Here is a 27,332-nt window from a genome sequence, read left to right on the forward strand (position 1 = left end):
CTCTGCTCAAGGGCCAGCGTCCGACCACCTTCAAGTGCCTTGTATTAATCTGAAGTGAAAGGGCGGCTTCAGCTGACCCAGTAGAGGGAAGAGACTTGTCCTTCACTAAAAATCTGCAATTCTTCACCCTAAGGTGCCACCTGCCCACGGTAGAACCCCTGGTCTAGTGCAATCAAGGAAGAAGCAAACAGGAGAGGCTTAGAGATCTTCTAGTCCAACACCTCCTAGCACACTGAGACTTAGGGAGAGGGAGGGACTCTGAAGTCACAGAGTTAGTTCTTGGCAAAGCCAGTACTCAGCGTAGCTCTCCCCACTCTGAATGTACAGTTCCTTTCCATATTTTCCACAGGATGAAATTTCAGTTTACTCGTTGGTGCAAATCAGGAGTTAGGGGAGGCATCAGGTGGGTTTAAATTCTATTCCATTCCATTTCACTCTACCCCATAACGATTTACTGTGTGCCTACTGTGTGCTAGGCAGTGAACAGCTACAAAAGGAATTTATAATGTTCAGACTCGTGCCATGCAAAGTCTCCTTTTTGGTCTATCCTCATAAACCCTGCCTTCTCCAAACATATTCGTATCCACTATTCCTCTTGGCCCCCACCTCCAAGCGGGATTGTGTCAGAGTAGTACTGGGAGTCCTCTGCCAAGGAATGGCTTAAGGGCAATTTTCTCTTATAGATCAGGACATGACAGAGAGGGATGGGCCAGCATGAAACCCGGCCACCACAGGGTTCTGTATGACAGAAAACTTTCAAAGATTAGACCAGGATGTCAGGTTAAACTCTGATCAACTAGTCATGACTGCTCAGAGCACTGTGATAAGGATTGTTGAGCATGACCAAGTTCAAAGAACATGAGTGCAGTGGTCAACTAGTTATGTCTGCAACTGGCCAAGGATGTGGCAATAGTGGCCCATTTGCCATGTACTTGCTAGATACCACCTTAGAAGCCACAGCTATCAGAGCTGGCAGGGACCTTAGAGATCAGCCTGCCTAATTCTCCTCCTTGGTCCATTTCACATAAAAGAAAACTGCGGTCCAGAGAGGTGAAGGGACTTGATACACAGGAACTCAGATTCCCTGTTTCTTCTAGTGCCAGTCTCCTCCAACCTTCTCTGTGGGCTTGAAGTATGCTCACCTCTCAGGAGAGGTTTATTGGCCCAGTTAACCTACTGAGGTATTTTATAATCTTAAGAACATAAATAGAAAACCCAAATCCCATAACTACCAATTGCCAAAGAACAAGGCATGGCATTAGTAATAGATTATCACTTTGTTTAGTTAAATGAGCCAAGTTCAAACATTTTTAAGCAGCAGGATATTTTTTCTTTTCTTTCTTTCAAATACAAAAACTCCCCAAGGAACTCTGATGTGTGAAAAAGACCAAGTTGGAGCCACTAGTCTGAAGCTGAAGCAGTGCTCTGTTACGCTGCCTGGCCATGCTCCCCCTCACAAATGGCCCCCAAGACACCTCCCGAACATCCAAGGTAGACATGGTTTTGATATCACTCAAGAACACAAACTTAAAATAAAACCCAATGAGAATATTTTCTAAGTTGGAAAGGAGCTTGGAGATTGTCTTATCTATCCCCATGCCTCACATCCCCTCCTGCTCCCCGTTACCCCTGCTGCCTGAACAACTTCACAGGTGAAGAAAAGGGAAGTCAAGCTGAAGGAGGATGAGGTGGTAGCTGGCCTCAAAAGGGTGACTGCTCCCAGATCGCCTCTCTGCATCACTCTAGGTGTGTCCCTGAAGTTCTGATGGTGTGTCCACAGGTGTAAGTACACCACAGGACCCCTTGGATCAAGACTGGTGCCAAAGCCTGAAATTGCCCGATATTGACTTGGGAGCTGCCAGCTCGCCCCCCAAAATGAGCCTGGAGGGGCCTAGCCTGTTGTACTTTTCAGTTGAACCCACTTCTACCAGTTCTTGCAACTTTGCCTCTTTGCCCTAGCTAAGGCAGGAGGAAGGGCCTGGGCTGGGCCACTATAGTCTCACAGGTCGTGAAATCCTGGGCAAGTCATTTTGCCACCTGGGGCACTGCTGGCCTCACCTGGAAAACAGGAATAATGCAGCTCACTCCACCTTCTTTCCAAGGTCGGCGGGGATCTGCGCACTCATGGCCAGGCACAAACTCTAAGTGTGAGCTGGGCACTGACTGTGAACAGACCCCAGCTTGCTCAATGAGAGACAAGGCAGCGTCTGGCAGAACAGGCCCAGAGACAGGCCCTCTCTCCATTGCTCCTGTTGGTGGCTGCATGCCACTCCTCCCTGGTGACCAAGCTTCCGGCCGCCAGCTCTTCTGGGGCGTTCTGGTAAAGGGAGCAGTGCAGGGCAGTGGCAAACACCTCATGACAGTGCATAGTTAACAAAATCAAGGAAGCAATACAATAATCCCAGGCACAGGACATCTGAGCCATAAATACATTAGTTTAAGGATATACTTTTTTTCTTCGATTAGAAATGAGTTTATAATCCTGATTCTATTCACGAGTAACAATTTCATCATCACACACTACGGACGAGAAATGGTATGGTGAACACAGCTGCACGTCTACGAGGGGACGTCGGTCGGGAAGGAAGGGGAGCCAGGTGCCGGACCAAGCATCTGGCCCACACCCAGGACAACCCGTCGGAAGCGAGGACACTAATGTGGCAGTGGAACGTCAACACCATGGAAACTCACAGACAGAAGCAGCTTTGTTCAATGTAAACATTGATTTTTTTTTTAAAAGGACAGCAGTTCCGAGTTTCTCTCTCTCTCACGCGCTTGCTCTCTCTCCTTCTCATATACTTAATTTCTTTGAAAACGTAAACATTTTGGAAGGGCCTTGTCTGAGGTATTGAGGTATTCCTCGAAGGTTAAGGCTGTTATCAGTGCAGGCTCTGCTGGGCCTCCTTCAATAAGCTGTCAAAATCCATGGCTTCATACTTGGTTTTCACTGACGCAGGCAGGGCCTCTTCTGAATTAGAATCTGGGCGAGGGTGGAGGAGTCAGTGAGAGGGGAAGGCAGTGAGCGATTCAGAAAGCCTGCCAATCAGAAAATCTGCCACCAGGGTCAGCCCCACGGAGCGGAGGTGGCCTGAGGTTTCGGAGAGCAGTGGGCAGTGGCTCTGCGCTCCTCCGGGTCACCTCTGCCATGTGGGTGGTGTCTTGGGGGCCCAGCTGCCCTAGTTGCAGGCTGGGGATGCCTGAACCAGAGCCCTCCCAACCAGGGATCCTTTCCCGCTCCAACAGCCTCTAATTCTACTTCCCCTAATGGTTTCTTGCCCTTTAGGAAACCAGTGCAGAAGTCACATAAGGCAGACAACTACGATGTCCTCAGTGAGTGGCTGGGGAACTGGGTCCCCACGGGGCCTGGTCAGGTGCCTCCAGCGTCTCCTGACACTCAGATCTGCACTATGGAGGCTGCAGCAGACCCTGGCCTACCATGAACTCTCTCCCAAATTGTACTTGTCCTTCTTTACCAACTTGTCCCCAGATGGTGAGGGCATGATGACAATATTGTTTCGCTGAGGCCCAGTAATGGACAAGGCTACTGCCTGTCAGGGCCACCGTGGATGGCAGGGTGGCTACTGGACCTGTGAGGTCAAAGAGACGGCAGCCATGGTTCTGCCACCTGGCTGCGAACACAAGACTGGACCTTCCAAGAGACCATGCGAGGCTTCATCTCTTTGGCACCAGTCCTGGCATAGGGCAAGATGGACCAGCGGACAGAAGGAAAACAAGAGGACAGCCTCCAGGCCAAGTGGCTGCCAAGTTATTCCCACCAGCATGGGGGAGCCTGGTCTTCCCCCATGGTTCAGGGGTAAAGAATCTGCCTGCCAATGCAGGAGACATGGGTTCAATCCCTGGGTCAGGACAGTCCCCCAGAGAAGGAAATGGCAACCCACTCCAGTATTCCTGCCTGGGAACCTCATGGACAGAGAGCCTGGTGGGCTATATTCCATGGGGTCACAAAGAGTTGGACACGACTCAACAACTAAACAATGACAGAGCAGCCTGGGCATGGGAGCCATGTCCAGAGGGGGCTCTAGGTTTCAGTAAAGGAGGTCACTGCCCCCAGGGCTTTGGGTATGAGCGGGATGCGCAGGGCCTGCGTACTCACCGTAGTCGGTGTAGCGGGGCCAGCAGAAGTGCCGGAGCCCCCCGTAGCTCAGCTGGAAGGAGGGCTCGCTGCGCTTCCTCAAGGCGGCGCCATTCCTCAGGGACAGGGCAGCGTGCTCAGAACACCGGTAGGTGATGAAGCCATGCTTCTCGCCTCTGGAAGAAGGGGAAAGGGGAGCGTGTCACTGGGCCAGCCTGGCGGACGCTGTCAGACCACCCGCTGCCAGGTGAGGAGCGGGAAACCAGGAGTCATGAGTCAATGGCTCATGACTGTGCCGCACGGCTCCCCGACAGACATGATGATGGTCACTGGGTTGGCAATAAAGTACCAATAAGTGCTGGCCACCACCCATCGCCTCACCTGCTCTTCACACCCCCTGTGACCGGGGACTGCTGTCATCTCTCCCTCTGGGATGAGGAACAGGCTCTGAGTTCAGGATTTGCCCAAGGACAGGAGGCAGAGCAGGGACTCTAACCCAGGCACCCTGCCTTGAAATCTGAGGCTCTTCATGGTCCTATTTCCGTCATGATCCCCATTTTTCAGGATCGGCCACACCGACGCTCCATCCTACCACTCCCACACCCTTCAAAGTCAGCCTCAGCTGTCACTTCTTCTTCTTCTTTTTTAATTAAATAGTCATTTATTTCTTTAGGCCGTGCTGAATCTTTGTTGCACTGTGTGGGCTTTCTCTGGTTGTGGCACCAGGCTTCTTTCCTGGCAGCACATGGCCTCTAGAGCACACGGGCTCAGTTGTCATGGCATGCAGATTCTCCAGTTGCAAGACACAGGGTCTCTAGTCGTGGCACACAGGCTCAGCTGCCCCATGGCATATGGGACCTTAGTTCCCCGACCAGGGACTGAACACACATCCTCTGCATTGGAAGGAGGATTCTTAACCAGTGGACCACAAGGGAAGTCCCTCTGCCGTCACTTCTTTGGCTGTTAACCTGTCCTTCACTTTCCCTAAGATCGCAGATGTTGCATGTACATCTCCTCCTTCACGCCTGCCTAGTCAGCATGCTCTCCCTGCCCTCTGACAATACCACCGGTGTTCAGCTGGGCTCAGGGCACCAGGGTAAGGCACAAGACAGTGACCCTCCTTGGCTGTAGTGATTTTGTTCAAGCATGAACCTGTCACCCAAAACAGAACCCCAAACATTCCATGCCATATCTTTGCTGGAACTCCTGCTTCCCTGGGTAGGAGATATGCTTACAGCTGGAGGTAACCACTTTGCTAGCATGAGGGAAGCCTGCCTGAGAAGATGCCAACGTGAGGGGGACCTAAAGTCAGCTCTCACTCATCAGTTCCACAATCAAATATATCCTGATCTATCGGTCTGCTACTCAGACTCCTCAGGGACAGCACCATCCTACCACTCAGCACAGGTCTACTGACCTGAAGCGCCTCACAAACACTCGACTGAATTGCATTTCCTGACACCTCTCTGAAGCAGGCCAAGGCTGGAACCCTCTGACTCTAAATATCTGAGACTCCTGAATACTTTTTAAATCTTAACAAATTGAACCGTCTCTTTAGAGATTAATTTCCTTGCTTTGCTTTTACATGCTACCTTCATGGGATATCCTGAAGACTGCACAGAACATAGTTTAATTTGCATCATGACTTTTTAAAACAAATTATGACAAAAATCCATATCATAAAATTTACCACCTTTATTATTTTTCAGTGTTAAGTACATGCATGCATGCTAAGTCTCTTCAGCTGTGTCTGACTCTTTGTGACGCTATGGACTAACTGTAGCCCACCAGGCTCCTCTGCTCATGGGATTTCCCAGGCAAGAACACTGGACTGGGTTGTCATTTCCTGCTCCAGGAGATCTTCCCAACCCAGGGTTTGAAGCCATGTCTCCTGCACTGGCAGGGGGGTTCTTTACCACTAGTGCCACATCGTGGTAACTTACACTGTTGTAAGATGGATCTCTAGGAATTTTTCATCTCGCAAAACTGAAACCTGAACCCATTAAACAACAACGCCTTATATCGTCTTCTCCCAGACCCTGGCCACCACCATTCTACTTTCCACGTCTATGAGTTTGACTCCTTTAGATCCCTCATGCGAGTGGAATCACACAGTGTGTGTCTTTTTGTGACTGGCTTGTTTCACCCAGCATAATGTCCTCAGGGTTCATGTATGCTGCAGCATGTGACAGGATTGATTCTCACCCTTCTTAAGACTAATATTCCACGGCATGCAGATACATCTTGCTTATCCATTCTTCTTGTTGTCAACTCTTGGACATTGTGAATAACAGTGCTATGAACATGTATGTGCAAATATCTCTTCAAGATCTTGCTTCCAATTCTTCTGATTATATACCCAGAAGAGGAATGGCTGGGTCAAATGGTAATTTTATGTTTATGAGGAATCCCCATACTAGTTTCCATAGTGGTTGCACCTTTTATTGGCTCATTTGGGTTTCCATACCATCGGTTGGAAAAAAAAACAGGAGAACTTTCTGGCCAACCCACTACATTCCAACCCATAGCGCACAAGGATTCCAGTCCCTCCACATCTTCACTTGTTACTTTTCCATAGTCATTGTAAGGGATGGGAGAGGTGTAATGATTCTTATGTAGAAACTATTTTCTCACTGAAGTTTTTAAAAGTCATTATTAAATTAGAATTTTAAAACCTTAATAACTCAGTTTGCAAGTAATAACAGGAGATACTTCAGAATTATTTCAAATCTGACGAAGTTTTGACACCTAAGTTATGCATTTATATGCAACCTATTCTTAGAGATCTCCCGAGAGATGAAACACTGCTTCCCTGGGTGAGTGGGACACAGGGCTGCAGCTGCAGAGGAACGGAGGGATGGAATAACATGGGGTTTGCAGCCAAGAGTGCAATGCAAGTGTGCCTTCAGCCACCATGGGCTTTTGGCAGCCCCGTACCAGCTCTAGGATGGAAAACCAGAAGCTGACACGTGGGCTGCAGATCTGGCTCTGCCACTAACTAGCTGCTCAGTTAACTTATCTGAGCCACCCAGAAAGGAAAGCAATAGAAAGAGTAAGGCTGCATATGCCATAAGCAAGTTGGAAAACTGAAGTAAGACAATGCGTGAAAGCTGCCTTTAGCAGACTATCAGTACATGTCTGCGGCGATTCCTGGGCTGCACAATTGTTACCGGTCCTTCCTTCTCCTGTACCTAATGGTAGGTTTGTCCTGGAAGTCTTCTTGGGCACCTTCAATGTGGTGAGCCCTGAATCGGGACCTCTGCACACCCCTCCTCCCCTCCTCTGTGAGAGCCTGACTCACCTCTTGCTTCTCGTGAGCACCTGGCACTCCACGATCTCGCCAAACACTTCGAAGCGCCTCTTCAGTTCATGCGAGCTCATGTCACTGGAGAGATTTCGAACGTACACCACGCGGCCTTCGCCCTGCCCGAGGGGGACACAGAGGGACCTGTCATTCGGGTTGCTTCCTAGATGGCGGGCTCTCACAGAGTCCTCGTCCCCAGTCCATGTCACCTGGCTGAGCAAGCGACACCAGCTGGGATTGGAGTCAGAGACACGACAATGACGGTCGCTATCCCGAAGGACCTGCCTTATGGGAGGAGGGGGCTGTTAAGCATTGGATGGGAGGTGGCCCGAAAGGAAGCGACTCCGTACTTGAAGGGAATGAACAGAGACTTGGCGGGGACAGGAGAGGGAGTCACCGCTACTGATTCAGGTGCGCACTGAGTAGCTTCTGTATTTGTCTGGAATCTGACTTCCTCTGGTACTGGGGGAGGCGCTGAGGATGAGAAAGGGCGAGCACTGGCGGCCAGGTCGCTACAGGTCAGGCGGGTGGGGAGGACAACAGTGGGATGGGGCAGAAGGATATGGAGCCACTGTCAGCTTCGGTTTTGCCAGGGCACTATGTAGACACTGGTCACCTTTAGGAGCCAGGCCCCCAGACCTGCCCAGCAGAGGGGGTGCATCAGGGAAGCCCGGTTGGGACCTCCCCCCACTCCCCACCACCATCTAGTGACTGGATCCAGTTAAAGGCATGGCCGTCAGAAGAGTGGCTTTGATTTGCTGGAGAAACTCCAGCTGTGCTCCTGGTGGGCAAGACCACCAGGGTCTGGTCTAGACAGGCTTTCTCCGGAAAAGTTTAAGGGCAGCGATTCTCCAGCCACGCCCTCCTGCACCTCAGAGGGCAGCGGTCCAGAGAGGGCACTGCTGTACAGTCAGAGGCACTAGGTATGTTCCCCAGAGTGGCCCAGTTCAGCTCCGGGTTAAGAATGCAACCGCCCCCTGCCCACCCCCTTCCTCCTCCCCCAACCCGCCTCCTCCAGGACCTTGAACTTGCAAGGCTCTTTCCAGCCTCTGCCCCCCTTTCCTCCTGAACCTTTGCTTGGATGGCTTCTTCCATCCCTTGGGGCCTAGCTCTCTGAAGATGCCCTTCCCAGACAACCATGTAAATAAATCCTCCCCACAAGTCAAAACATGATTTGTTTCAGACATCTTAGTCGTGGCGTGATTAATTTCACAGTGCACCTCCCAATCTGTAATTACAGTGTTTATTGCTTTGCTTATGAGTCTGTCGTCTCTCTCTCCCTTCTGGCCCAACCATAGGAGTAGAGACCTTGTTTGTCTCATTCACTGTTGCCATCCAGCACCTGGAACAGGGCCAGGCATGCCACAACTGCTGAATGGTCACACAAGGATCCCATGAAGTCGCTCCATGCGGTTTTAAGTACCTGCTTGCAGACAGCTGCGTGCACACAGCCGGGGTATGCATACCTCGAACCTGCCCTGCCCTGAAGTACCACGTTATCGGGGGAGGGGGAGCGCGTGGGGGCAGGGTGTGGGAGCAGTCGGGTGGGGGTGGATGGAAATCCAGTGAGTGTCTGTGCTTCTGTCTTACTTTCCCTTCCCTCCTTTCTAATGATATGAGGGCACTGACTCCAGCTTCCTAACGACTTTTCCCTGTGCGGTGCTTTGCAACAGGTCCACCAGGCCTAGGCCTCTGGACTAACTCTGGGGGAGGACTAGAGAATCGGGCAGGGAGAAAGAGACCGGCTCTCTTGGTCCTTTAGCCCAGATCACACCAGGGGACCCTATATACAGATGAGTAAACTGAGGCTCAAGGAAGTTGCTCAAGGTCACACAGAAGTGGAAGCAGGGCTGGCTCTGCTCCCTCATCAGTGCTCACCCGCTGAGCCCTGTCGAGCCTCTGATACTGAGCCCTAAATCCTCACCAACAGCACACCACCCCACCCCACCTCCAGACCAGTCCCTTAGCTGCGCTCTGCACATGCCACCTTTGATGCCCTTTGGTGACCCTTGTGCTTTTGTAAATGAGAGAAATACAACTGTCTCCTGCAGGCCAGATGACCTCAAAGCACTTTGGGTCTCTGAAGCCCCCACACTTCCTGACGCCCCTGCTTGTCCCCATTCACTGCGGGCTCTGGGGCCCCAAGTCACTTACAATGGCCTTTTCTCGCCGCTTCCTGGCATGCCGGACGCTTGGCGTTCCGTCTGAACACGACCCTCTGCTCTCACATCTGTCAGTGAACAAGCAAAGCAGACTCACTCACTCTTAGCAGGGACCACAGTGGGGCAGGAGGACTTGCTCCGGGAGGCGAGCGATGTTTCTTCAGCTTTGTTAGAACCATTCATTAGTGAAGATAGGACTAGGAGAGGGAGTCCAGCTCTCTGCCTCAGCGGTGACCGCCCAGGGCCGCATGTGGGTCTGAATATGTGACTGACACATGCCTTCTACATTGCTAACCATAATCCCTGTGAACCTTTCTATGCTGTTGGGGGTGGAAAGGCCCTTTTGCTTCATTATGGCATTTGACCTGATGAAAAATCCTCTGAGGTCTCATGCTTCCCCATTTTTCAGATGAAAATCTTCAGGCTCAAGATGAAATTTTCCCCAAATCTAAGAAGTGGGGAAGCCAGAGCTAGTGGGAGGTCTGCTGATTCTAGATCCACGGCTCCCCCTCCATTTGTGCTGTCTAGCCAGGCAGCAACCTCAGCTACCACAACCCCCACACCCCAGGCAGCCAGTGGGCTACTCAGCTGGAGAAGCTCCTGGGTGCCGCATGCCTGTGCCCTCCCAGCACCTGTCTGCACAATGGCCTCTCTTCCCAGTGGCCAGGCTGCTGGAAGAGAAGGAGCACAGCATGTTGGGGGGTTGAGTGCCGACTCTGCCACACACTGTCTGCATCCTTGGGAGCACAGCAGAGAATGAGAACGGGGGCTCCAGAGTCAGCCAGGATTCCAGTGCTGATTCTACTACCTCTCTGCTGGTGACCCTGGACTGGCTACTGAAGCCAGTTCTTCATCTGTAAACTAAGGAGAATCAACTGTATTTGCCTCCTCAGCCATTTGGGAGGATCAAATCAGAACATATCTGTACATGCTTAGCCCAGGAATGGCTCAGTACTTGCTGGCTATATTTTTCTATTGAACCTCTTTGAGCCTCAGTTTCCTCATCTATAAAATGGGGATGAAAAACACTTGAGATTCCCTCAAGTGCCTCTGTGAAGCTCAAAGAGGGTAACAGAAAGGGATGTCACTTGCAAACTATAAAGTGCTATATAATAAGAGTATCATTATCTACTTGCAGCAGCCTTGGAAGTCTTCCCCCATGAAGAGCTGAGAGTGACTTGAAGGTGTTGTAGGGCTTGTTAAACCATCTCAAAGCCTTCCTGTTGATTGATGTTTGGTAGCAGAAGCAAAAGTAGAGAAATGCTGGTCTGAAGAAGGCTGATGACTAATTTATCTAACTGACCAGCCATCAAGCTCTGCCAGGCAGCTGAGTAGGAACCAAGTTAATCAATTAACTTTCTCCAGCAAAAGCCAGCCTGAACTTAACCCAAAAGTGAGAAAGAGGAAAAGGAGAATCCATGGTGATTGAGAGAGGCCCCTGACTCTTGTGCCAAGCCCATGGGTAAAGGGCCTGAACAGGTCAGGAGGCAAAGGAAGCCAAGAAGTTCCAGCTCTGGCCTTGGGGGATGTGCTTCAACAGGAGAAGAACCCTAGTAACTTCTGAACAGACCTTGCAGAAGAAACCAGCTAACGTGAACACTGGCAGACTAGCTCAAAGCGACCCACTGGAAAGGAGAACAGAGCTGAAAGGGGGGCTTGGAGAGGTCTGACAGAAGATGGCTCTGACTAACTGTTCTGGCTTATTACATAGACAGGCTTTTAGAGAAATTGCTCAAAATGAGTTTATTTTAAATAACAGATAGTTCAGGGCTTTGGCACATTAGTGTCTGGGGTGGGGGGGTGGGATGTCCAGAAGTTCCCTAAAATCCGATGCCCAATTAGTTGTCTCAGTATATTTTAATGGGGAAAGGAAGCTTTGTTTTCATCAGATTTTCAATTAAGAGCCACTAGTAGAGATAAGAAAATATAAAGAGGAATTTTTCTAAGGTTATCTTCCTACTACCTGAATTCTGTTTCTCAGAGTATAGCACTCTAGCAATGTCATCACTACCCCAGAACTTGTTAGAAATGAAATTTTCCACTCCCACCCCCGACCTACAAAAGCTGAGGCTCAGGAGGCGGGGCCCAGCCACCAGCTTGGTAAGGAGGCCTCCCTGGGATCCTGTTTGCTGCACTGCTCTGAACCCAGGAGCGCCATCTGGTGGTCACTCGGTGCATCTCGGGCAGAGGGTTTGGGACCTGCACCCACGCTCCTAAGGCCTCGCCTCAAAAGAGCCAGATCCTGCTGTCATCAAGGAAGAGAAGCAACCTGTCTCCACCAAAAGATGCCAGACTTCCATTCTCTCTGCCCAGCTGCCCACAGAATTCTGGAACGGCTCCTTCTACAGTCCGGTTCAGTGAGCAAAGACGGTATGAACAAACGCTCATGACACGTCATCCCGGTGCAAAGAAAAAAGAGCTCCCCCACCGGGTGGCTGACTGCCGGAAGATTGCACAACTCCATAGCACTGAGAAAGGGGCATAAACCTTATCACTGCTTTAAATCCAGGTTTTTGGTGTTTTTTTTTTAGAACACAAGTTAGAATTATGCTAATTTTTGTTTTACAAGTAAATGTCACATAGGTATTACACTGTATAGATGTGTTGACCCTTGAACAACACAGATTTGAACTCTGAGGGTCCAGCAACACTTGGGTTTTTTTCAGTAGTAAATACCACACTGTCAGAAGTTGCTGAATCTGCAGATACGGAGTTACCTCAGATGAGGAGGGCCGACTATAAGTTATACATAATTTTTGACTGTGTGGAGGATTGGTGTCTCTAACCCTCACCTTATTCAAAGGTCAACTGTATATGTTTACACAAAAACCTACCCATTTTACAAATATAAAAGCAGAAACAGATGAATAAGGTCACAAAAGGCCAGAAAGTGTGTTTTCTTCCTCCCCCAAGGCCAGGCCACTGGACCACTGGACCACACATCAGGCTTCGCTTGGCTTCAGGACTTGCCCATAACTCCCCAAGGAGTCCACCTCCAGGGCCTCTGACCAGGACACAGGCCACACAGGAAGCTGCGGCCCTGGTCTCAGGGCTCCGCTCTCCCCTGACACCTCAGAACCGGGGGTGCTGCCCACTATCCATCCTGAGGCCACCCACCCATCCATACCTGAAGGTCCTCCGTGTGGCTGGTGACCGGGAGCGGCAGGATGAGGAGCCAGAGCTGGAGCGGCTGCGGGAACAGAGCCGCCGACTGGCCTTGCTGGGTGGGCTCTGGTAGGGGCAGTGGTCAGAGCGAGGGGGGCTGACCCCCGAGTCCTCTTCTTCATCGTCGTCCTCCTCCTCGTCGTCCTCCTCCAGGAGGAAGGTGCTCTCGCCACTGCTGCTGCTGCTGTCTTCAAAGACAGTGTCATATTCAGGGCTCTTGCAAGACGCCAGGTCTTCATCCTCCAAGGCTGTCTCTAGGAGCCCAAAGTGCTTGGTGAGGCTGGCACGGATCTCGTGGTCTCTCAGCAGCGTGCTGTCCTTGGTGAGGGCACTAACATCACAGCTTCCATCTTCCTCCCTGCCAGAAGCCTGGGCCTCAGCCCGTGGGGCCCCTTGCTGGGGCCAGTCCTTCAGGTGGGCCCCAGACGGCTCCCAGGACCTCAGCACCTTCCTCTGCAGGGCGCCGTCTGGCTTGAGCACCTGGCAGTAGTCATGGTCACCGAAGGAACAGGAGAAGGGGCGCTTATGACCAGCATGGGAGGCTGGCTGGGCTGGGGTATGCCGCAGGTGGGACAGGAGCTCGCTCCGCTCTGGGTGCTTCTTTGGCAGCTTGTGGGCAGCCTCGGTGGTGGCCCCAAGCTGGGGACCCTCTGGGTTGAGAGCTCTGTCTTTGCCTGGGCTGTGCTTGATGTCTGGCTTGAAGGGGTCTTCCTCAGCGGGCTTATACGGAGGTGTGGTGGGCGGAGTGAGTCCTACCCAAGCAAGAGGAAAAATGTGAGACAGATCATTTCTCCAAGGAGCACTGAAACCCTCCTTTGGGAGGACAGAGAAATAGCTTGCGTGTCACCACTCCCCAGACCCAGTGGATGGCAGGCATCGCTAATCGATCATGTAGCCTGGGACTCCATCTCATACAGTCCGTCAACAGTTTTTCAGAGCTGGCATGTGATGAAATCCATTTGCCATCCCTTCTGTAGCCTTGCAGAAGCCTCCAGGTTATCTGAGATCTCTCTTCCTGCTCCACATTCCATCATTCCACAAGCCTTCCCAAATGGTCAGCCCAAATACCTCTGAAATCTCCTAGGTACAGAGGTGGCAGGCACCACAGGCAAAAACCTCCCATCTGGATTTGACCACCACAGTGACCGTAGGTGGTCTTGCAACTGACCTTAGCCTTCACCCTCCCCCAGGTACCAGAGGGAACTTGCCAAAATGCCAGGGACCTCTTCCTTTCTGGGGCTCCTGGAGCCTTGAGGATCTACATAAAACCCTTCAGCCTGACATTCCTCTCAGCCTTTGATGTTTGCTCTTGCCTGACCCCCCAGTTCTGCCCCACAGCAGTACCATGTGGCCGGTCTCCTCCGATGCACCTGTACTTCCGCTTTTCTGTGCCTTTTTGCTCCTGCCAGTTCTGCTGCCAAGAATACCCTTCTGTTCTGTTTTTGTCTCCTCAACTTCTACCACCCTGCAAATGCAGCTAAAAGGCCTGTGCTCTGGGTACCCTTGCATCTTCTCAGGCCACATCCTGCCCCTCCCCATCCCTTCCTCTATGCTCCCAGAGCTCTTGCAAGTTCTTTGGAACAAGCACGTATCAAACGGTACTTGTCATGGTGTGAGTCTGTTTCCCACATAGGACTGCGGGCTGCTTCAGGGGAAGACATGCGTCTCATGCATCTCTCTTTTTTTTTTACATCAGGTCATGTGCCAACTGTCGGCAGCCAAACACCTGAGCCTGGGTCCTGACTCTCCTTATAATTCTCTCAGTGGGAATCTCAAGATCCAGCGTAGCCTGTGCAGTGGTGGCAAGGAGGGCTTGTTGGGTGCCCCCTTACTGCCTGAGGTGCTTCCTCCCCAGGGGCACCTCCCCGTTGAGCCCCTAGCTTACCTGCCGTGCCACAGAGCTCCACTGTCAAGGTCTGCTCGAAGCTCTTCTTGCCAAAAGGAGGGTCACCGGTGGGGCTGAAGGACGGGAAGGAAAGACTCCAGTCAGTAGCAGGTTCCACTTCCCTGAGCACGCCAGGAGGGCAAGGGCACACTATGACAGATCCTGCTTCTGCAGCCCACGAAAGTGAGGCCTGGGAAGAATTTGCAGGAGAATCCCCATCCTGGCTATTAAAGGAATTCAAAGCTATACAACCTTTAGGAGACACAGGAGAGATGGCCAAGGCCCGGACAGAAGATACTTGCCCAAAGCCACACAGAACTGTCAGCTTTTCCCCATGAAATTCTCCATCTCCTAGGCCTACAGAGACCAGCTTCTAAAACCAAACTGCCTACCAAGGAAATCCAGTTCCTGAGAACCCCACATGGTAATGAGGGCAGGGGTGTGTGGGGACAGGATCAGGCTCGGGGGCCAATGAGCCTCCCTACACCCAACCAGATAAGGTCTCATGGAATAATAAGTCAACAATTTCCAGAAATCTACCTTTGCGACAAGGCCAGCATGAGGCACCTGGGAGAGTCTGAAAAGAAGACAAAACAGAAAAATAAGATTCTTCAACATGGCATTGCTAGAGAGGATGTTTCCCTTTGAACTGCATCGGTACCAAGCACAGCTTCTTTCAGGCATGTGACCCAAAAGCCTCTGCCATTTTTAGGGACGAGCAGGAACAGCTCAAAACCTTCATTCCCCCAGACTCAGCACACATTTACAGCTGGCGGAGCTACTGCTTTTGCGGCGTTGATGGGTACTAGGGCGACCCCTTATGGCCAATCAGTATAGCGCGTGTGGTGCAGCATTCCCGCTTCCAAGGCCCGCATCTGTGGGCTCAGCCCCAAAGAGATGCGGGACTAACTAGCTGACTAACCATTAGACACCGCTGTGCCTTTGTTTCCGTGTCTTAAAACAGGAATTACAACAGCACCCACCACATGGGTTTCCTATGAGGATCAATGGGGATAATCTGTATTAAATCATAGACCAAGCCTGGCAGAGCAAGTGTAAAATAGATGACTGCTGTATTATTATCCCCACTCTTGTTACCATTTAAAATTCAACCTCATTGTGGAGCTGAATTTAGAGACTCACACCGTCCATCACATTGTTACCCAGGAAGTCTTCTTTAGAGGACTTACCACAATTTGTAATTACTTTCCTTTCTTGCTCACTTTATGATTGCCCGTCTCCCCCACTGACACACAAGCCCTAAGAACGCGGGCATCTTGCTCCTTGTTCATTAAGGATGCCTGGCCCATACATGATGAGAAACTCAGACATGCTCAGGTAATTCCTGAAGGTCTGCCCAGCTAAGCCCATTATACAGGAAGGGAAGTTGAGAGCCAGAGAGGGAGAGGGGTTTGCCCAGCCCAGGGCTCCTGGCTCCCGCGCAGTGGGGTCAGCCACACCTCAGCCCTGCTCCCTCTCTCGGACCACCGACTCCGCCTACCTCTGCAAGAGAGCCGCGGGCAACCGGGGTCCTCGTCGGTGTCCCCACACCCGCTCTCACAGGGGCTCTCCAGAGCTGGGATCTGGGGTCCCCGCAGGAGCGGCTGGTCTTGGCCACTGTCCTCATCCGTGGGGCTGCCAGGCTCCCCCTCCATATCATAGGCTTCGGGGGCCAGTCGTGAGGGCAGAGGCCCCTGGGGCTCTGCAGGGACCGTGGGCTCATCGCTGAACGCCAGCCAGGGGCCGAGCTCGGGGTTCAGTCTCCTGGAACGCCGCACGGGGCACACGGAGCTCTCCGGCTTCCTGCCCAGCTTGGTCCACGGCAGGCCGCGCCCTGGCCTTTTCCGGCCCCATTCCTCCTCGTCCTCTTCTTTTTCTTCTTCTTCCTCCTCCTCCTCCTCCGGCTGCAGCCTGGCTGACCGGCTGACGTGCCCTTTCACCTGCAGCCGCAGCGGGCGCAGGCTGGGTCTGGGCCCCGAACTCTTGGGTGAAGGCGAGACCCTCACCTCCTCCACGGGGCCCGGGGGGCCGACGGAGGCCTGGCTGTCCTTGGGCCGAGGCCGGGGTGTGAGGGAGGCGTAGACAGGTGTGGCCAGGCGGTACGGTTTGCTGACGTCGCAGAGGACATCTTGAGCCAGAAGTTCCCTCAGGATGGAGAACTCGGTCCAGGCGGCTTTGGAAGGGTGCTGGGAGCGAGGCTGGGGTCTGGCCTGCTTGGCGGGGCTGCTGCTGGGCTGGGGAGCTGGCTCTGGGGCCTGTGCGGGCAGCTTCCTCTGTGGGAGGCAGTAGGTGTGCATGTAGCGGATGAGTTGCACCATGGCCTGCATGTCCTCCTGGGGAACCTGGGCACTGGGGTCTGTCCTGCCCAGTGCTGGTGAGTCCCCAGGGGAGGCTGGAGCCAGCTGGGGGCTTGGGCAGTCCTCGCCTGCCTCCTCATCCTCCTTGGTGGGGAGCCGGGGACTCAAGGATGGTGGTGGCTGCAGGCCTCTATCAGGGGAGAGGGCTTTAGCCCGGGGGCAGGACGGTGCCGAGGTGAGGTGCTTGTGTAGCTCCGTGCAGCTCCGGCTCTGAGAGTGCGGCGTGGGGGCCTTCCTGTCTTGGGGGCCGTCCATCTGGAGAGGGAAAGAGGCCAGAGTGAGGAGGGAGACCGGCACGGCTTCTCCCTGCTGCCCACAACTGCACCTCTGGCCAGGCCCAGCCTGTCTCTCCAGGATGATCATGCCAGGTTTCATTGCTCCACCCCCGGCTTCCAGCACAGAACTCGGCACTTGGCAGAGCTCAGGGGATGAGGATGAAGGAACGGCCAGCCTCCTAACAGGGACCCCAGCTATGGATCCCGCCCTTTCCAGGTTCACCACCAAAGCCCTGTTCTGACTACCCTGCTCCCCTGCGCGGAGCCCTCGGTGAGAGCACCAAGAAGTACATCAGTGGCTGCTTGGGGCTGGGCATGGGAACAGGGACTGCTGTAAATAGAGACACTGGGGATCTTCCTGGGAGGATGGAAATGTTCTAAAACTGGACTGTGGTCATGGCTGCACAACTCTGTAAGTTTATTAAAAATCACTGAATCATACTTTCAAAACAGGTGCCTTTTATGGTCTGTAAGTGGCACCTTCATAAAACTCTTTAAAAGAAAAAATTCAGTAGCTTTCCAGTGCCTGTGTGGTAAAGGGGAAGCCCCTGGACAGGGATGCTCTGCAACATGGCCCCAGCCAACTGCCCTCTCCAGACTTATCTGCCTTCACTGTCTACACAGGGGCTCCACCCCCAGAGCAACCATCTCTCCTTTGAGGCCAGGCCGGCTGTCCTGCTGTCTCTCATGCCCCGTACCCCGGCAATGCTTCCGAACCTCCCAGAGGGCAGGCTGGCTCACAGAGGGGCTTAGCTGCTGCCTCTGTGACAAAATGGACCATGAGGGATGGCCCTCTCTTTTGGGAGGCCAGACAGGACAAGTAGGGAGGGGGCACAGGGAGAGGGTCCACCCTCCTCCTCCACCTTCAGGGAGACCAGGAGGGGACAGGCCCTACACTGAGCCGCCATCTGAGAAAGGTGCTATTCTGAGTCTGCCTGGAGGGGTGGGCCTGTCTGCAGCAGTTCGGGCCAACAGTGTCTAGGAACAAGAGGAAGGGCCGAGCGCAGGCTCTGAGTAACAGGAACACTGGGAAGTCACCTTGGAAACCCCTCCTTGGAGGTCTCAGAAGACGGAGCCCAGGGAGGGAAAAGGATTGGCTTCCCTCCTGGGTATTCACGATGGCACTTTCAGCTCTCTGATGCACCCCACCCCCAGGAGAAATTCAAACTCCTCCTTGTGGTCTCCACGGTACCAACAAGGATATTATGCTGGGTTCTGCCACCTCATTTGAATAAGCTTCCTGAGGGCGGGCCACAGCCTCCTTGACCCCACTCTAAGTCAACATCTAAGACTGCCTGGAACACTGAGGTAGAGTTGGCTTTTTTTTTTTTTTTTTAATATTTATTTATTTGGCTACGCTGGGTTTTACTTGAGGCATGTGGGATCTAGTTCCTTGACCAGATTGAATCTGGGCCCCCTGCATTGGGAGCATGGACTCTTAGCCATTGGACCACCAGGGAAGTCCCTACAGTTGACTCTTGAACCAGACAGGGGTCCAAACAGTGGAAAATTCACAGGTGACTGATAGTCAGTCCCCAGTACCTGCGGTTCCTCTGCATATATGGATTCATTGAACTCAGATCCTACAGTACTGTAGTATTTACTACTGACAAAAATCCACGTAGACGTGGCCCTGTGCAGTTCAGACCCATGTAATTCAAGGTCAACTGTTCATGAAAAAGCCCAGGGCTCTTTCTAGAACCCCAGACCAGCCTAAGTTTCAAGTAGTGTCCAGCATATCAGCAACAAGGGTTGTGTGAGGAGCAAAGAGTGAACTGTGAGTGTATTGAACTTGATGGCCTCTAACAAGAGTGGAAGGGTGACTCCCCTGCCCAGAGACCCTCCTGGAGGAGTCCTGGTTGGGTTTGGGGGCATGTATAGACATACCTTGACACAAGACCGCTGATTTCTGGACCTGAGGCCTGCCTGGCGCCATGCGGTCCCTTCCCTCTGGCTATCGGAGGTCGAGGTTGGGTAGGACGTGGCAAGAAGGAGTTTCTGCAGCTGCGGGAGGAGCACATGGGAGAGGCCAGGGCTGAGCTACAGCCAGAGACGCAGGGAAGCACATCTTAGGGAGAAGCCTGGCCCGGAGCGAATGCCCCCCAGCACTGACCACACTCTGACCCCATCATCATGGGACCATGGAAGAACACAGGGAGGGCACTTAATGACCTAGAATACATTAAGTATAGAAAGCAGGTTGTGTAGCAATGCCAAACAGACACAAGTATCCCAGTAAAATGTAAAGTCCTTTTCAGAGTTAATAACCCAAGATAAATACCTATGATCTTCAGAAACCCAAAGAGATCTTGGGTGATGTCTACCCATGCTACCATTGAAATATGATGCATACACTTGATTGGGACACTCTACATACGCCTGTAGTACACACATGCACACACATACACAGTCTGGATGGTGAGGTCCCACAATGTTTCTTTGGTGTAGGATTTTAGCTGATTTTCCTTTGTTCTTTTTGTTTAATCATATTGTTTAGAAAATTGATTCTTTACCTTAAACAAGTAATACTTGGAAATGGTGAAAAATACACATACCACAAATACTAGCGGGTAGACAACTAGAAGCTAGTCTCCCTCCTGTCCAAGGTCCCAGAGGCAACTGCTATTAACCACCTTCTTGTGACCCTTTCCTGAGGTGGGACTCAGAAATATACACACACACAATATAAGAATGTATATGTGTACACATCACCTCCAACCAAACCAGCTGTTTTCACACAAGTGGAAGCATACTAAACTGATACTTGTCTGGCTTTTCTAATTTTTCTATAAAAAGTTGATAAGCTTTTCACACTTTTATGCCCAGAGGAAAGGTGCTCAGTGTATTCCAGCCAACAAAGCAGGGAGCTGAGCGCACCTGGGGGTTTCGCCGGGGATCCTACCACAGCCAAAGTTGAGAACAAGTCAGGAAGCATGAGTGGTTTCTGTTATAGCACTGAGTGCTTCCTCAGGAGACATGACCCCCACAGTGGGACTGCCAAGGGCCCGGGAACCAAAGAAAAGGCCACTCCCACTGCCCTAGGAGCTGGAGGAGCCACACGACCCGACCGAGACCCCTAACCAGCAAGTGCATTCTGTGAGTCTCTGACAGACAGGGAAAGACGGTCATACCAGAGCAAGGGACCTGGTTCGAACCCAGTTCAGCCCAACTCACTGTGAGACCTTGGGTGAGTCCTTTTCTTTTCCTGGCCTTGCTTTCTCCAAGGTTGTGAGTGTGTATGGATGTGTGTGTGCATGTGTGTGTGTCAAACAGGAGCAGGCAGACTAAATAATTGGGTCTTTTTTGATTCAGGGGTCCCTGTAAGAATACGAGAGAAGCTGCTAGCCTCAGAAAACACACACGTATGCAGAGGTCCATGGGTTCTGCAGATGGACTCTCTGGGACCCATGACTCCAGGTTAAGAATTTGTACAAATTCTCAGGGCCTTTCTAGCACTATGTTGCGATGTGGGGAATCTAGATGGCAAGTCTGTTTCCTGTGTGCTTAGCAGAGTGCCCTAAACAGGACAGCCTAAGGCATGAGAGGGAACAACCAACTGGTGACCAGCAGGGGTCGCTCTCTACCCTCTACTCAGGTGTGGTCCCTCTGCAGAGTCCTGTACAGAATTCCTCTTGTTACTACTACAACTGTTACTACTGAGCTTCCTAGGTGGTGCAGTAGGAAAGAATCCACCTGGCATGCAGAAGACACAAGAGATGCAGGCTTGATCCCTGGGTCGGGATGATCCCCTGGTGAAGGAAATGGCAAACCACTCCAGTATTCTTGCCTGGAAAATTCTGTGGACGGAGGTGCCTGGTGGGCTATATAGTCCATGGGGTCACAAAGAGTCGGACGTGACTGAGCGACTGAGCACACACGTGCTCACACACACGAAGTATGACTGCTACTAATACTGGGCTTCCCTGGTGGCTCAGCTGGTAAAGAACTCACGTGAAGTGCAGGAGACCTGGGTTCGATCTCTGGGTTGGGAAGATCCCCTGGAGAAGGGAACGGTTACCCACTCCAGTGTTCTGGCCTGGAGAATTCTATGGACTGTATAGTCCACGGGGTAGAAAGGAGTCGGGCGTGACCAAGTGACTTTCACTTTCACTTTTTCACTACTAATACTACTACTAACACCATGGCCAACGGTTGTGCCTATCACTTAGATAGCATTTATTGAGCCATGTCTTTGTACCAAGCCCTGTTCTAAGTGCTTTACCTGTAGGTATTATCTGCTGTACTCCTTCCAACTGCCTTTGAGATAAGCACTACTATTAACCCCACCTTACAGACCAGGAAGCTGAGTCAGAGAGAAGCACAAGAGCATTCACTGGTGGGGCTGAGATTCAAACCCAAGAGGTCTAATTCTAATCAGAAAGGACACTCGACCCTCATCAGCAGGAGCCATAACATGGGATGGAACACACTCTTGAGTCTGGCACGCACAGGTGCTTATTAAACGTTCCACGCTGCTTCGGGGAACATGAGGTCAGCAGGAGAGAGGGAAAGCAGTCCTGGACTAGGAGTCAGAAGACCTGGGTTCCAGCCCTTGCTGGCATGTCAACGTGTGTGATCCTGGGAGAGGCCCTCCCCTCACTGGGCCTCAGTTTCCCCAGAAGTGTACTTTATGATCACCAAGGGCCTGTCTAGCTCTAACTCTCCATGACTGAAGATCCCTGCCACCTCCAACAGGCCCTGACTTTCCAGCTGAGTCTCGCCAGCCCTAGGAGTGTCAGTGATGAGGTAAGGAGCTCCAGACGGATGAGCTGGGGTTCACAAGCCAGTACATCTGGGGTTCTGGCGCCTTTAGCCTGCTACAAGAGCAACTGCTTTCGGCAACTGCTGAAATCCCTTGGGAATCTGAAAAGGCCGAGACCTTCTCCCCAGAAACCTGCAATGCCATGTGTATTTCTACATTCCACGTTGATTCAGGTAGCATTTAACTTCTGCTGGTCAGAGTATGAACCGGTCCAACCTCTTTGGAGGGCAGGCTGGAAGTACTGGTCTAAACTGAAAAACCACATTCATTAAGACCCAGGAATTTCTTTTCTAGGAATGGATCCACTTCCTCCTGGTGAAGGACACTAACGCAACGGAACAATAAAGGAGCTGAAACAATGCACATATCCAGCAACCAGAGGATTCGTTACAGAAGCTATGGTACCTTCTTATGAGGGAACACGATGCAGCTGGCAAAAAGGATAAAACAGAGCAACCTCCGTTCATCTGAAACTTTCCATGCCACTCAATTCACTGAGAAAAGCAAGGTTTAGGCTGTGTGTAATGGAGGCTCCTTTTTGTCGTTAAAAAAAAAGTAGAAGAGGAAAGTCACACAACAGATCAGTAACCATGGTTACATCTAGGGAAGAAAAAGCCATTATGAGATGGGTAAGGAGGTTTTGCTTTTAACTCTCCATACTTCCTGCTTGAATTTTTCACTGTGTGTATATGTGTGAAAAAGTGAAAGTGAAAGTCAGTCGTTCAGTCATGTCCAACTCTTTGCAACCCCATGGACTGTAGCCTGCCAGGCTCCTCTGTCTATGGGGATTCTCCAGCCAAGAATACTGGAGTGGGTTGCCATTCCCTTCCCTTCTCCAGGGGATCTTCTTGACCTAGGGATCGAATCCAGGCCTCCCATATTGCAGGCAGATTCTTTACCGTCTGAACTACCAAGGGTGTGTGGAAAATATTTGCATTTAATTTCAAGGTTTAACACACACTTAGGGTAAATCCATGAAATCCCAAAGGGCCTACAGAGTCGCAGGTTAAGCCTAGGGAGGCTGCCCACCACCAGTCCAGGCTGTCTGCCCTGAACCCTTGCCGGTGATGCACAGAGATCCCTGCAGGAGCTGGAGCTCGTTTCCCTGCACCCACCACCCCTACAACCACACACCACATCTCAGGCCACCACCATCACTTTAGTTGGAAACAGATTCTCACCAGCGAGAGCTCGTCCACCTCAGGGGCCGAGGCAGGGGGCCCCTCCAGAGAGGGGCTGGGGGGCGCAGAGGAGGGGACGGGGGATGCAGAAGCACAGGAAGGTGTGTCTCCATCATCCAGGGCTGGCAAGGCAGCCAGACTCACAATATCCTCAGGGATGTCATCCAGGGTTTTGGTGAGTGCTGCCAGGAGGGCCTCATTCTCATTGTCGATTATCTGCAGTGAGCAGAGAGGCAGAGAGGGGACACGGTTAGCCAATGCCTTGGACTCAGCGACTCTGGGTAGAAATCTGCTCTGTACCTGCAGCTGCATCACCACCGCCATCACCCTCCCGCCAAACCTGCTCAGGTCTTCCCAGTTTCCTAGGAAAGCAGAGGCCCAAGACATGTGCTATGGACTCTAAGAATCAGAGATTTTGGAGCAGGCAGCAGGTGGTAACCTTGGCTTGGGCTTGGGCTCACGTGCTAATCGGGGACACCCATCTCTTCCTCCAAGGACAGTCACTTCATACCACAGCCTCCTGTGTCTAAACTCCTGGACAGAGTACTGAGGCTGGTCTATGCCACTGGCAGCCCCAGGTCAGCCTCTCTGACCCTAGGGCCCAGACAGCTGGTGGAAAGACTGGAAGCTTCAAGGTTCGACCATGAGAGTGACGAGCAGAGCAACAGGACAACAGCTACCATGCCTCTGTGGGTTCCCAGGGCCTGCAGCCTCCTTCACTCATGGACGGGCAGGGCGGTTAGTGTGGTGGCTAGGAGCTTGGGATCTGGAGCTGGGTGGATCCCAGATCTCACATTTACCAACTGTAACAACAGGACCTACTTCATAAGGTTATCGTCAAGGACTGAGTAAATATATGTAAGATGCTTGGAAAACAGTGCCTGGCACATAACAAGCAATCATTACTACTACTACCATCACCACCACCGCTGCTGCTGCTACTCTGACTCCTGCTATAATGATGATGATGGTGATAATAAAGGTGATGACGATAGTGGTGGGGGGTGATGGTGAGGTGATGGCTGTGGTGGCGGGCAATTCCTCCCTGCCCCTTCCCCCTCTTCCTTCTCCTAACACATACACCCTACTACTCTGTGCTCGGCGATGATTGGAGACTGGTGATACAGACTGGTAGCTCATGGAGTTGATCCTCCAGTGGAGAAAAGCGTTAAACAAGGAAACAAAACTAAATCATTTCAGAGAGTGAGGAAGCCTGGGAAAAAAATAAAAGGAAGCTGTGATGCAGAATAAGAATGCGGTAAAGATTTATAGGCTATTTACAGCAGTCAAAGAAGGCTGCTCTGAGCAGCTAATACTGAAACTTAGGCTTGAAAGATGAGAAGGTACCAGTCAGGCAAAGAGCTGAGGAAAGACGATTCCAGGCAGAGTAAAAATCTAGTGACAAGACCAGGACAAAGAGTTCGGCTGATGGAAGAAATAGAAAGGCTTTGTAAATACTGCCAGGGTAAACCCCACAATAACGCTTGTCAGGGTGGGGTTGCTGTTGTTCAGTTGCTCAGTCATTTCCACTCTTTGTGACCCCATGGACTGCAGCACGCCAGGCTTCCCCGTCCTTCACCAACTCCCAGAGCTTGCTCAAACTAATGTCCATTGAGTCGGTGATGCCATCCAACCATCTCATCCTCTGTTGTCCCCTTCTTCTCCTGCCTCCAATCTTTCCCAGCATCACGGTCTTTTCTAAGGAGTAGACTCTTTGCATCACTTGGCCAAAGTATTGGAGCTTCAACTTCAGCATCCACCCTTCCAGTGAACATTCAGGATTGATTTCCTTTCGGATGGACTGGTTTGATCTCCTTGCAGTCCAAGAGACTCTCAAGAATCTTCTCCAACACCACAGTTCAAAAGCATCAAGTCTTTGGTGCTCAGCCTTCTTTATGATCTAATTCACACATCCATACATGACTACTGGAAAAACCACAGCTTTGACTACGGACCTTTGTCAGCAAAAAGTCCACTATCACATTAGATGGTGACTGCAGCCATGAAATTAAAAGATGCTTGCTCCTTGGAAGAAAAGTTATGACAAACCTAGACAGCATAAAAAAGGGGGGTGGGGTACTAGTCTAATCGCCATTTTGCATTTGAGGAAACTGAGCCTCGTGGAGGTTGACCAACATGCCCTGGGTACATTTAATTCATTCACACAGCAAATCCGGGGCAGGGGCAGGGCTGACACAGAGCACAGCACACACAGATGAACTGACAGGCTTCCTTCCCTGATGTCTCAGATCTCTGACACGAGGGTCAGCGTGCACACTCGCAGCTCACCAGCCCGGCACAGAGATCACCCTGCTTCCAGGTGAGGCACTGACCGTCCCACTCAGTACAGCCCAGCAACTGGGCTTGTTCTGGCAGGAGGCCTGTCTGTCACATGATGTCTTAACCAGCGCTCTTTCCCATCCCAGGTCAGGCTGTTTATCCTTTCTTCAGGAAGTTCATCTGAAATACACATCCCGTGACGGCCTTTTGGCTGCACTAAATCTGTTTCAGGCCTTGCAGCCAGAGCAGCAGCTGAGTAATTCGAAGGGGGACATGGGAGAAGAGAACAAACGTGGCTGTGACTTTGCAAGACAGCTAAGAATCAAAGAAAGGTCAAAGGAAGGTTTCAGTTTAGCCTGACCCGGGCCCCCAGGATGGGGGTCCAAGGGCAGGTCCAGGAACTCTGGTTCAGGAATGCAACAGGGCTCGAGGGGCAGTCCCAATTCCCACCCACAGGCCGGACCCCCAAACCTATGTTTCCAGAGCAATCTGGCCAGACTGATGGGGACTTAAGATCTTGGACATGGGGCTCAAGGACCACTCTTGTGGTTGACTGGGGGGCACTCTACCACTGACAGGGTGACCTTGGGCAAGTCATTCCCTGTTTCTAAGCCTTGAAGCTTTGGGGGAAGACCTGATCCCCCGTCAGTTTCCCTCCAAGGGTTACTAGGGAGGCCAGTCTGGAGGCAGCCACACAAGGGCTCTGTGAATTGTTCCTCAGCCTAGCTCAGAGTCTGGGGTGTGGGAGGCTTCAGGCAGATTTGATGAATGGAAGAATGAGTGAACCAAAAATGAACTTTGACCACTGGGGAGATTAGAGTCTCAAAGAACCCATTCCAGAGGGAAGTGATTCAGAAGTCACTCAGTGTCATCAGCACTGGAAGGAAGGAGGGTCCGGTTTTCACAGCCAGAGGAAAAAGGCCCAGAGATATTCTGAATTATTACCAGGATAAGAGCTGGAAGGGCCCGTGGGGGTCACACAGTGACCAGGGAAGTCAAACATGCAGCTTGTGTGCTACCGGGTCCCATCCCTCATGCCCCCACCCAATGTTCGTTCCATGCCCTTTCTTAACACAACTTTCCAGGCAACACTGTGGATCATCTGGGTTGGAACTCACAGGGAAGCCTATTTGCCATTCTTTTTTGGGGTAGGGGGAATGAAGGTCCAGGAGAGACTTGTCATGATCGTTCAGCAAGTTGGGAGGGGTAGGAAGGATGGTCAAGGACTTACTAGGTACTCGGCATGGTGCTGAAATGAATACCAGATAGTAGAGACCCCCAAGGAGCCCCAGCAGGTTAGGCAAAAACAAAATGACTAACAGAAGGCCTTCCCACTCTGTCCTCAGCCCTCCCTTAGCAGGTCCAGCTCGGAACAGCCAGGCAGGCTTGGGGGTCCTGACCCCGGTGGGGAAGAGAGTCCAGCCCTGCCCTCGGCATGGTCCCACCAGCACCCCAGGATAATACCTCACAGGGAGCCACGCTGCCCCTCTGCTCTTCCCAGGCCCATTAGCTCAGCTCTCCCAGCTCTGCTTAGAAACGAGTGCAAATTAATGGAGAGTTAATCAGCTGAGGAAGGGATATTAATAGGCTCGGCCCCACCCCCAATCTTCCTGAGCGCTCCAAGGCTGGAGAAAAAGGAACCTTCAAGAAACCAGAGGGAGAACCTTCATTCTGAGCACAAAGAGGGGCTTGAGGGAAGGACAACAAAACAGAGCTCCGGCTCCCAGGGCCAGAAGAACACTCAGAGACCGGCCCCCATTCACTGGGGTGCAGGAAACCCAGGAAGTCAGGTTCCCTGACTTTTTTCTGGGGGTAGTTCCACAGATGCCATCCGAGTCTAAAAGGACCCAGTGGCTCTCTCCCTACAA

The 27,332-nt window shown here is 51.8% G+C and overlaps 1 protein-coding gene across 3 annotated transcripts in view; it reads right to left on the reverse strand.

Moving 5' to 3' along the window:
• Nucleotides 1-27,332, reverse strand: part of PPARGC1B (PPARG coactivator 1 beta) — a 118,922-nt gene that overhangs the window by 3,958 nt on the left and 87,632 nt on the right. For 2 of the 3 annotated variants that reach the window (XM_055431495.2, XM_055431494.2), the window contains 10 exons: nucleotides 23,185-23,400; nucleotides 19,129-19,245; nucleotides 16,111-17,221; nucleotides 15,150-15,186; nucleotides 14,610-14,683; nucleotides 12,687-13,476; nucleotides 9,552-9,627; nucleotides 7,395-7,516; nucleotides 4,115-4,269; nucleotides 1,506-2,980 (listed from right to left, as the gene is read on the reverse strand). In XM_055431495.2, coding sequence (XP_055287470.2) covers nucleotides 2,880-2,980; nucleotides 4,115-4,269; nucleotides 7,395-7,516; nucleotides 9,552-9,627; nucleotides 12,687-13,476; nucleotides 14,610-14,683; nucleotides 15,150-15,186; nucleotides 16,111-17,221; nucleotides 19,129-19,245; nucleotides 23,185-23,400 — 2,799 coding nt within the window. In that variant the 3' untranslated portion in view covers nucleotides 1,506-2,879. Of the gene's footprint in view, nucleotides 1-1,505; nucleotides 2,981-4,114; nucleotides 4,270-7,394; nucleotides 7,517-9,551; nucleotides 9,628-12,686; nucleotides 13,477-14,609; nucleotides 14,684-15,149; nucleotides 15,187-16,110; nucleotides 17,222-19,128; nucleotides 19,246-23,184; nucleotides 23,401-27,332 lie in introns of those variants that run through there. The other variant, XR_016038025.1, reaches the window with a different exon arrangement.

The sequence above is a fragment of the Moschus berezovskii genome, chromosome 8, assembly GCF_049115385.1.
Source record: "Moschus berezovskii isolate FMDL1 chromosome 8, NW_MosBer_1.0, whole genome shotgun sequence".
Classification (NCBI taxonomy): Eukaryota; Metazoa; Chordata; class Mammalia; order Artiodactyla; family Moschidae; genus Moschus; species Moschus berezovskii.